The sequence below is a fragment of the Bolinopsis microptera genome, chromosome 2 (assembly GCF_026151205.1).
Source record: "Bolinopsis microptera isolate Bmic1 chromosome 2, MBARI_Bmic_1.0, whole genome shotgun sequence".
Taxonomy (NCBI): Eukaryota; Metazoa; Ctenophora; class Tentaculata; order Lobata; family Bolinopsidae; genus Bolinopsis; species Bolinopsis microptera.
This window is the reverse complement of record NC_087073.1, coordinates 16,346,353-16,357,797: the sequence shown is the minus strand read 5'-3', so window position 1 is coordinate 16,357,797 and position 11,445 is coordinate 16,346,353. Positions and strand designations below refer to the sequence as shown.

General features: G+C 35.6%; 1 protein-coding gene across 1 annotated transcript; it reads right to left on the bottom strand.

The window, feature by feature from the left end:
• Positions 1-1,250: 1,250 nt before the first annotated feature.
• On the bottom strand, positions 1,251-11,070 carry LOC134811228 (carbonic anhydrase 2-like). Its single transcript, XM_063817995.1, has 6 exons — positions 10,875-11,070; positions 10,639-10,751; positions 2,430-2,579; positions 2,205-2,271; positions 1,946-2,088; positions 1,251-1,839 (listed from the first exon to the last, which is right to left on the bottom strand). Exons 1-6 carry the CDS (start codon positions 11,059-11,061, stop codon positions 1,651-1,653), a joined length of 849 nt encoding a protein of 282 aa, XP_063674065.1. The 5' UTR covers positions 11,062-11,070; the 3' UTR covers positions 1,251-1,650.
• Between the last annotated feature and the right edge of the window lie 375 nt (positions 11,071-11,445).

The window sequence follows — 11,445 nt, the reverse complement described above, 5'->3', positions numbered from 1 at the left end:
CTGTCATCCAGCTCCTTCAAAGTAGTATTCCCTTCTGGTTCGGAACCCTGTACCAGTACTATGACACACACATTCAGTGTCAGTGGTTTACTCACGTAAGTTACCTCATCATTTTTATCTCAGTTTAATTTAAATCCAGTTAATATAAGTCGTTCTAAGAAATAATGTCACTGCAAGATGAGGGGGCAGTGTTGTTAGTTGTATGCTAAACCCTAAATATTCAGGATGTGGACGCAATCAATAACTCCGAGCATGCCGGGAGATTCTACTCAGCATTGATGTGGATCGAGTTAGCAAGTCCGGTATTTCCCATTCTCATCAGCTGTCTCATTTCTATCATTGAACTTCACAAACACACCGACGCTGGCAGTAAAAGGGCCGTCACTAAAACTGTGGTGTTGTTCACCGTCATTTATATCTTATTTAATTTACCGTTTGTTACTTATTTTATTGTGGCCCACGTGGACCGTTTCAGTGGATTTAAGTACAATGTATTTGAGTTTGAAAAGCCAAGTTTTAATCTGCGAAGCTTTGTGGTTTCGATCAGCGTAATGATGAACAGTACAGTGAACCCCATGTTGTACCTGTTCAGATTTAAGAGATTCAGGCTGTTCGTGGTCAAGGTGATCCAGAACAGACGTAATAGTACTAGCTATGTTTTTAGAGAGTCTAATTCGTACAGTGAAAATAACAAGAGGAAATATAGCGTTACTTATAATAACGCAGTAGCTGTAAGGAGTCACAGTGGAGTGTCGAATTTAAGGAAACCTAGCTATGGGAATGTCATAGTAAATACGATGATTGCAGACTGCCACATTACGTAATCGCTTTTTGGTCAATTTTTAACCTCTGTTATCAGTTTTACACCTAGCTATGGTGTTTAAAATAAAATTACACTAATGTGATCATTTAGAAGCCCCCTCCATTCCTTTAGTGATTACGTAATATGCAAATAGCAAAGGACCCCTAAGATTTAGGGCAAGATGCAATGATTTTAAAAACAGACTTTTTTGCTTTATAGATATGTAACATATTATCAAGGATTAAATCTAAAATTTCTATGTTTTAATTGGAGGAATTTAAAAACATTTCATCGGTTATCGGTACCAAATTATTGAGATAAACCGATAACGATTTTGACCCAATTATCGCCAAGAATCTAATCGATATATCATCTCGTTGCATACCCTAGTCCATAGGTTACTTTTAAAGAGAACAATAGCTATTTTACAATACAGAAACACAAGAAATGATAATTGATACAGATAAGTAATAGGGGGTATCAATATATTACAAAATCAAACAGTTAACACCTAGCTAGTGGTATTTTTGGAATATTTCAAACTTCAAACTTAATCATGATCAAAATAATCATGATTCTACCGATTAAATAAGTTTCATAATCAATATGATAGGTTCCATAAAAATGCATCTTCATGAAATAGTAGCTCCACTTACCTGGGGACCCCAGGCTATAAAGTTCATAAACATAGAGATTAGGCGGAATGAAAGGCTGAGCGCCGCCCAGTAATACATTCACATAATACTGAACCGTTAACCTCTTACAGAAATAGGCAATTATTTACATAATATTCTGCTGTCAAAAGCTAATATTAACAAATTGAATCATCTCTGTAATTATCATACAGTTTAGTAGAACACATTAACAATGAGTGCCAGAAGAGCAAGCAGAGGTGAGATAACAGTAGCGGCGGAGGCTGAGGTCTTCATTTTATAGTGCTTGAAGGTTCGTTCATTTAAATCTTGTTTGTTCCTCCAGTTGAAAGTCTTGGCGTCTCCAGTCCCGTCACCGAGTTTAACTACCCTCAATTTAGCCAACTGAAAGGATAATGCGTATTTTTCCTATGGTATTAAATCATAATGCTATATTATGTTGAATCAGACGAATTTTTGTTTTTGTCATATTTTGTTCCAAATGTCATACCTGTGCGGTTGATATTGTGAGAGGTTCGGGAACGACAATCCAGTGAACAACTTCGTCACACTCAGGGGTAGTCAATCCACCTTCATACGTTATAACCTCCTTGATGTCACTTGGAAAGAGGGCACTCAAGTCGAAATCCGCAACTGTAAAAACGTTAAGTTAGTGGATTTCCTTCGACCGTCTTCAGAAAATCAGTGAAGATGACCAATTTTGACAATACTTATTGAATTTTATAATAAATTTGATTGGCGAAACTTACTGTCTCTATTTTCACCCTCTGCTTCAGCTGAAGCGATCATTTTAGCGATCTGAGCATTCTCTGCACCCTGAAGATTTATTTAACATAGGATAAGGAATTTATAGCTACATTTTGTTTTTACATCAACTCCCTACTAAAACTCAACAGCAGATATTCAATCGACGATAAGTGGCATTTGTGGTCCACTTCCAGCTGCTAGCATAACGTTGGTAACATGTAACTTACGACTTTGAAGAAACGGTTGATAACAGCGTATTTTGATCCGTCTCCGTAAGAAGTAACAAGATGCGCCTCAGCAGAGAACTGTTTCCCGTCCAGCCAGTTCTCAGATCCGTCACTATCCTGAGCCCCCCAATGGAGATGTAGTTGTGCCACCTGCAGTCAGAGAACAGGATGTCATTACCTTTGAAAGTGGATTGACTATCCCTTATTACCACCATGAATATGCGTTCAATTGTTTATCACAATGCTGGCAAGCATTACCGTTGCCGTTATATTCACAATACTATTTACCCTTAACGGGTGATACTCGTAAAATATCTGTTCCATATTCCAGGACCGTCGACGAGTCCAACTCGGCGCGCGTCCTGGTAGGTTATAAACCTACAATATTTACCCCCTATACTATTATATCCCCTTTATTGTTTTCCAGGCATTAATATTCATCGAAAGTAGTTCAGCAGGTATATTTAAGTAAAAAACATTTTAATTCAATGTTAAAGATGACAGGAATAAGAAATAGTTATGTGGAGGTTTTTAAGAAATTTGCGCAAAATACGCGCCAGCATGTTATACAAAATTAGGTAAAAATCCCAAAATCGCCATATTCAGGTGCCTTAAAAACCATGTTAAAATTGAGTTAGAGATCTGAAACTTTGCAGTTTGTCCAAATCGAATGTAAAAAATTTTATGTTTCAGGAGTATCGGGAAGTAGGTTTTCTGGAACCCCTGTTTTACAACAGATTGTCGTGAAGTATATATATACCCGCCATCAGCAAAACCAACCTTGAGCTGGATCGATACCCGCCATCGGCAAAACCAACCTTGATGATTTGAGCCATACTGATGAGTCCTAATAGGACGAAACACTGTGTCTATGGATATATATACAGGGTGGGCCAAAAGTCAGTACCCATACGTTGGCCTTTATAGCTCAGTCACTGAGTGCCCAATTTAAATATTTCTTTCTGGTATGACTTAGTATCACCACTGGTTCGAGGAATTTGTCAACTCGAAAAATATTCGCGTTCATTTTTTTCAAATGAGGGTGGTATTTATTACTTATTGAATTAACTGAAGATTATTGAATCTTTATTGCCGAGTACAGCTGCCTTCGGATAGTTATTCTTAATCTATTACAATTTTTGATTATAATGTCAGGGTACTTTATAAATTTGAAATATAAACTGATATCTTCATTAATAAGGAGGAAGTTTCAACGATTTCGAAATTTTTCTTTTAAAAACATTTCCTTGTGTTTAGGTAAGCATATCGGTCGATCACTGACTGAATATACCACTTAATACTCATTCAAATTGGAATTAAATTCATATATAATGACATTAAACTGTCGTGGCAAAAAAAATAAAGGGGTATAATAGTAAAGGGGGTATAATAGTAAAGGGGGTATAATAGTAAAGGGGGTATAAAAGTAAAGGGGGTACATAATAAAGGGGGTAAATAATAAAGGGGGTAAATAATAAAGGGGGTAAATAGTAAAGGGGGGTAAATAGTAAAGGGGGTAAATAGTATTGTGAATATTTGACCAAAACCCATAATCATGGGTAGAGTGAACCGCTGCCAGTGTCTCTCTTTTCCAAACAAAAGAAAATGATATTAATTTGAGGAACCGTCCGCAAATGCAAATTGATACCGAGAATGAAATCGGTCGCTCGCTTTTCCCATTCAATAAGCTTTATTACAATACGTAAGCCGTGAATGAATGGGAAAAGCGAGCGACCGATTTCATTCTCGGTATCAATTTGCATTTGCGGACGGTTCCTCAAATTAATATCATTTTCTTTTGTTTGGAAAAGAGAGACACTGGCAGCGGTTCACTCTACCCATGATTATGGGTTTTGGTCAAATATCATCTCTTTTTGATTATAATGTCAGGATAATTTACACAGTCGAAACTTAATAAGGAGGTAATTTCAACGATTTCGAAATTTTACCTTTGAAAACGTTTCCTTGTGTTTAGGTAGGCATATCTGTCAATAACAGACTGAATATAGCACTTTTTACTCATTCAAGTTGGCATTAAATTCATATATAATGCCATTTTAATATCGTGGGAAAGCAGAATATATTCGAAATCACGAATGAGCAAAATTCTCACCTTTCGCACGTGCAAACTTTGAGCGGACGTTGCGTGCGCATAAAATATTGAATCACCATAAATTTTTGCATAGTGTTATTTAATATATAGTTTGATAAGCATGAAAAGTTTCAGAAGATTTCAAAAAGAACTTGGATCACAACGGGACTCCAAAGTTGGTAAAAATCGTGAAAATAACAATTTTTAGTGATTTTAGCTATTTTAAATGAATTTGGGCGTGTCCCCACGTGTGCAATTCGATTTTCAACTTTAAAACTAGCCTATAACACAATTTAGACCTTTAGGAAGCAAAATTGAGCTCCACAACCCAAGGGATGGCCCAACACCAGAGAATACTAATTCACAACTTTTGTGTTTTTATAAAATTATTCTTCAAAAAAGCACAAACTTCAATAGCGAATATCTTTATGAAGGAGCAAGGTAGGAAAACTTTCCGGTAGATTTTCAGAATGCTTGAACAATTATCTAAGGTGAAAATGTCCTCAGATTTTGAATAAAATTACTCCTTAATGCTTTAAAATCGATTTGAAAAGTTGTTATTTTGTCAAAAATCAAGTTTTAAAAACACTTAAATTGATGACGTCATCAAGTGATGATGATGACGATAAATTATTTTTCGATATAATGTAAACTAAAGTATAAAAAATTATCTTCAAAACCTGTGGTTCGAAATGACTGTATCTTTTATACTTTTGAATCTACGGACACTTAAATGTAGGCTACAATTTACTGCAAAAGCGTCTATACATATATACATATATATATTTGACCAAAACCCATAATCATGGGTAGAGTGTACCGCTGCCAGTGTCTCTCTTTTCCAAACAAAAGGAAATGATATTAATTTGAGGAACCGTCCGCTAATGCAAATTGATACCGAGAATGAAATCGGTCGCTCGCTTTTCCCATTCATTCACGGCTTACGAATTGTAATAAAGCTTATTAAATGGGAAAAGCGAGCGACCGATTTCATTCTCGGTATCAATTTGCATTAGCGGACGGTTCCTCAAATTAATATCATTTCCTTTTGTTTGGAAAAGAGAGACACTGGCAGCGGTACACTCTACCCATGATTATGGGTTTTGGTCAAATATCATCTCTTTTTGATTATAATGTCAGGATAATTTACACAATCGAAACTTCATTAACAAGGAGGTAATTCCGACGATTTCGAAATTCTGCCTTTGAAAACGTTTCCTTGTGTTTAGTTAGGTATATCTGTCGATAACCGACTGAATATGGCACTTTTTACTCATTCAAGTTGGCATTTAATTCATATATAATGCCATTTAAATATCGTGGAAAGCAGAATATATTCGAAATCACGAATGAGCAAAATTCTCACCTTTCGCGCGTGCAAACTTTGAGCGGACGTTGCGTGCGTATACAATATTGAATCACCGTAAATTTTTGCATAGTGGTATTTAATATATAGTTTGATAAGCATGCAAAGTTTCAGAAGATTTCAAAAAGAACTTGGATCACAACGGGACTCCAAAGTTGATAAAAATCGTGAAAATCAAAATTTTTAGTGATTTTAGCTATTTTAAATAAATTTGGGCGTGTCCCCACGTGTGCAACTTTTCGATTTTTAACTTTAAAACTAGCCTATAACACAATTTACACCTTTAAGAAGCAAAATTGAGCTCCACAACCCAAGGGATGACCCAACACCAGAGAATACTAATTCACAACTTTTGTGTTTTTATAAAATTATTCTTCAAAAAAGCACAAACTTCAATAGCGAATATCTTTATGAAGGAGCAAGGTAGGAAAACTTTCCGGTAGATTTTCAGAATGCTTGAACAATTATCTAAGGTGAAAATGTCCTCAGATTTTGAATAAAATTACTCCTTAATAGCGTAAAATCGATTTGAAAAGTTGTTACTTTGTCAAAAATCAAGTTTTTAAAACACTTAATTTGATGACGTCATCAAGTGATGATTTTTTTTTTTTTAATTAAATACTTTTCAAATTTTACAGAGTACAGCAATAGATGAATATAAAATAGAATCGTTCAAAATATCGCCCCCATCTGTAAAATATGATGGGCACCCAAACACGGTAAACACATAGTGAACTATGTCCGCAGTAACTTGGACCCATTACATCGAATTAATCTAAATCCAAAAATTTATGAAAAACTATTTAATAACAAACAAATCCATGGTGAATAACTGTGGATATATAGTCAAAATTGGTATTTCAATACGTCAAATTCCAGATACATTAGATACAGGTCTGATATGGTCATTAATGTGTGAGGTGTGCGGGTGAAGTGTGATATGATGTTGAAAGTATAGGAAGGTAGATAAAAAAATTAATAAAACTATATAATAATAATATGGGGAGCAAAGAGACTAGGCTAGACTGTTGTTTCACTATCCAATAAACATTTCCATAGATGCTTAGTGACCTCAGCTTTGAAAAGACTAGTAGACACAATCTGTCTTACCTGTAAAGGGAGTCCATTCCACAGTATATGGGTTCTGTAGAAAAATGATTTTGCCAGTGGGCTATTTGAGGTAAATGTGGTGTGTGAATTCTGACTTAACTTAGGTAAAATTGATGACACAATAGACAGACTGTCGAGGTGGCAACGTCTTAGTCGAGAAGTGCCCTGATATAAAGAGAGATAGTGAGGCAGCGATACAGGAATTAAATTGTTAAGAACTTTGTGGAAAAAAATAAGATCATTCAAGTCAAACTTTTGAGACAAAGGGAGAATGTCGACAAGCTTGCACTTTTTGACATATTGCTCAGGTGGATAACTGCGGCCCTCTTCAGACAGAATCCATTTAATAGCTCTCTTTTGGAGACTTTCTAATTTATCACTAAGTGATTTATTACAAGGGCGCCAGATTATGGAACAATTTTCGAATTGGCTACGAACCAGGGAGAGGTAAAGCGCCCGGCGACGTTTCTGATCAATGACAATATGGCCATCTCTTCTGACCATACCAAGTTGTTGGCAGGCCTTAGTATAAATTCTGTCGCACTGACTATTCCAACTGAGCTTAGGAGTAACATCGACTCCAAGATCTTTTTCTAACTCTACATACACAAGAGGAGAGCCATCAAGATTATATGCGAATGGAGGAGATAAAGATGGTTTTCCTGAAACAATAAGCACTTTACATTTTGCTGGATGGAATCGCATTTTGTTTCTAAGTGCCCAGTCAGAGAGATAGTCTATATCCATTTGTAAATTGGTATTATCAGAAGATGAATGTATTTTACGCCAGATTTTTGTATCATCGGCATACAAAACAATATCAGTATTATCCGAAAGGCCAAGAGGAATATCATTGATAAACAATACAAAAAGTATTGTTTATCAATGATGACGTTAAATTATTTTTCAATACAATGTAAACTAAAGCTTAAACGATTATCTTTAAAACCTGTGGTTCGAGATGACTGTATCGTTTATACTTTCGAATCTACGGACACTTAAATGTAGGCTACAATTGACTGCAAAAAGCGTCTATATTATATATATATATATCTTCACGACAATCTGTTGTAAAACAGGGGTTCCAGAAAACCCACTTCACGATACTCCTGAAACATGAAATTTTTTTTACAGTCGATTTGGACAAGGTCTAGACGCCTTGCAAAGTTTCAGATCTCTAACTCAATTTTAACATGGTTTTTAAGGCACCTGAATATGGCGATTTTGGGTTTTTTACCTAATTTCGTATAACATGCTGGCGCGTATTTTGCGCAAATTTCTTAAAAACCTCCATATAACTATTTCTTATTCCTGTCATCTTTAACATTGAATTAGAATGTTTTGAACTTAAATGTACCTGCTGATCTACTTTCGATGAGTCTTAATGCCTGGAAATCAATAAAGGGGATATAATAGTATAGGGGGTAAATAGTATTGTGAATATAAGGGCGACGGTAATGCTTGCCAGCATTGTGATAGCTTCACGACAATCTGTTGTAAAACAGGGGTTCCAGAAAACCCACTTCCCGATACTCCTGCAACATGAAATTTTTTTTACAGTCGATTTGGACAAGGTCTAGACGCTCTGCAAAGTTTCAGATCTCTAACTCAATTTTAACATGGTTTTTAAGGCACCTGAATATGGCGATTTTTGGTTTTTTACCTAATTTCGTATAACATGCTGGCGCGTATTTTGCGCAAATTTCTTAAAAACCTCCACATAACTATTTCTTATTACTGTCATCATTAACATTGAATTAGAATGTTTTGAACTTAAATATACCTGCTGAACTACTTTCGATGAGTCTTAATGCCTGGAAAACAATAAAGGGGATATAATAGTATAGGGGGTACATAGTGTTGTGAATATAAGGGCGACGGTTATGCTTGCCAGCATTGTGATAAGAGGCACGGTCATGCTTGCCAGCATTGTGATAGACGCTTTGGCAGTCAATTGTAGCCTACATTTAAGTGTCCGTAGATTCAAAAGTATAAAAGATACAGTCATTTCAAACCACAGGTTTTAAAGATAATTGTTTATGCTTTAGTTTAGATTATTTAAAAAAATAATTTAACGTCATCATCATCACTTGATGACGTCATCAAGTTAAGTGTTTTTAAAACTTGATTTTTGACAAAAGAACAACTTTTCAAATCGATTTAAAATCATTAAGAAGTAATCTGAGGACAATTTATCCTTAGATATTTGTTCAAGCATTCTGAAAATCTACCGAAAAATTTTCCTACCTTGCTCCTTCATAAATTGAAGTTAGTGCTTTTTTGAAGAATAATTTTATAAAAACACAAAATTTGTGAATTAGTATTCTCTGGTGTTGGGCCATCCCTTGGGTTGTGGAGCTCAATTGTGTTTCCTAAAGGTCTAAATTTTGTTATAGGCTAGTTTTAAAGTTGCAAATCGAAAAGTTGAACACGTGGGGACACGCCCAAATTGATTTAAAATAGCTAAAATCACTGAAAATTGTTATTTTCACGATTTTTATCAACTTTGGAGTCCCGTTGTGATCCAAGTTCTTTTTGAAATCTTCTGAAACTTTGCATGCTTATCAAACTATATATAAAATACCACTATGCAAAAATGTACGGTGATTCAGTATTGTATGCGCACGCAACGTCCGCTTAAAGTTTGCACGTGCGAAAGGTGAGAATTTTGCCTATTCGTGATTTCGAATATATTCTGATTTCCCACGATATTTAAATAGCATTATGTATGAATTTAATGCCAACTTGAATGAGTGAAAAGTGCCATATTCAGTCTGTTATCGACAGATATGCATACCTAAAACAAGAAAACGTTTTCAAAGGTAAAATTTCGAAATCGTTGAAAATTGAAATTACCTCCTTATTAATGAAGTTTCGACTGTGTATATTATCCTGACATTATCTCTCTGTTCTGGTCAGCGGTTTCTGGCCTATTACTATAAAGAAGGATGCCCTATCACCGTGCCCACAGAATGCAACTCCTGCTAGCTGCATTCCAGGACTCCTAAAGTATATACGAAATCATAAAATAATAAATATCAATGCAACAGACCTTTGGAGTCTTGAAGCTGTCACTACCTGTCTCAGAGCAAACCCACTTCGGTTGTGGTACTTCGGTGGGCAGACAAGGGACTTCCGAGCAAATCCTGACATTATAATCAAAAAGAGATGATATTTGACCAAAACCCATAATCATGGGTAGAGTGAACCGCTGCCAGTGTCTCTCTTTTCCAAACAAAATAAAATGATATTAATTTGAGGAACCGTCTCAAATGCAAATTGATACCGAGAATGAAATCGGTCGCTCGCTTTTCCCATTCAATAAGCTTTATTACAATCCGTAAGCCGTGAATGAATGGGAAAAGCGAGCGACCGATTTCATTCTCGGTATCAATTTGCATTTGCAGACGGTTCCTCAAATTAATATCATTTTATTTTGTTTGGAAAAGAGAGACACTGGCAGCGGTTCACTCTACCCATGATTATGGGTTTTGGTCAAATTTAAACCTCATAAATAGTAATCAAATTTTGTCGCTGAGGATCCAAAAAAGAATCATAATAAAGTATCATAGTATAAGTTATGATTTGTTCAAAGATCAAATAGATACTATTAGCACCTAAAATTGAAATGGTTGACTTACCGTGCCCTCAGTGTTTTCCATCCATGGAATCATGTATTTAATTGTCTCAGTAAACTTGATCTTGATGGCGTTCAAGTTATTTTCGTTCGTTGCAGCGAGACCCTGTCCAGAGCCTGGGAATGGGGAAGCAATTAAATAATTAAACTTAATAGATATTAGTATTATGCCTAAGTTAACTACGTCAATGTGAAACAAATTACGTAATAATAAAAAGAAAATCCAAAGTTGCATCTTACTCAGTTCAACAAATTTAGCATCCACTTCAGTGCTGGTTTCAGAGGATATCACATCAACAGGAGACTGATTCTTGGACTCCTCTTTGTTACACACTCCTCCCCATTCGCCCTGTGTGTCGTAGTCTATTACGTCGCCACTGCTGTAAACCACAGCTACCAGAAACACGGTTACCGCTGCTTTTAACATTTCGTCTGAAGTGCTAATTTATGGATTTATTTGTAACTGATTTATCGAAAATGGTAAAGTTCTTATTTAATTTGTTATACCGTGGTAGCAAGTTATTTCTTAAATGGGATAAATAACAAATGTAAACGCACCAGTCCCACACTGCAAGTGCAAAGTCACTACAAACAATTATAATGACCGTGCTACAGTAAATATCTAGCAATTGAAAACAAAGAAGATTTGCGAGTATTAAAATTAGAGGCAGTTTGATGGCAACGCCTATTGATTGCTAACAATCGTGATGATTTTCATAATTTGCATTTTGGAAACAAGCAACTTCCACAACTTTACTTGTCAAAGGAATATCATTGCTGATTGCTTGCCGGAGGAAAATTTTGTATATAA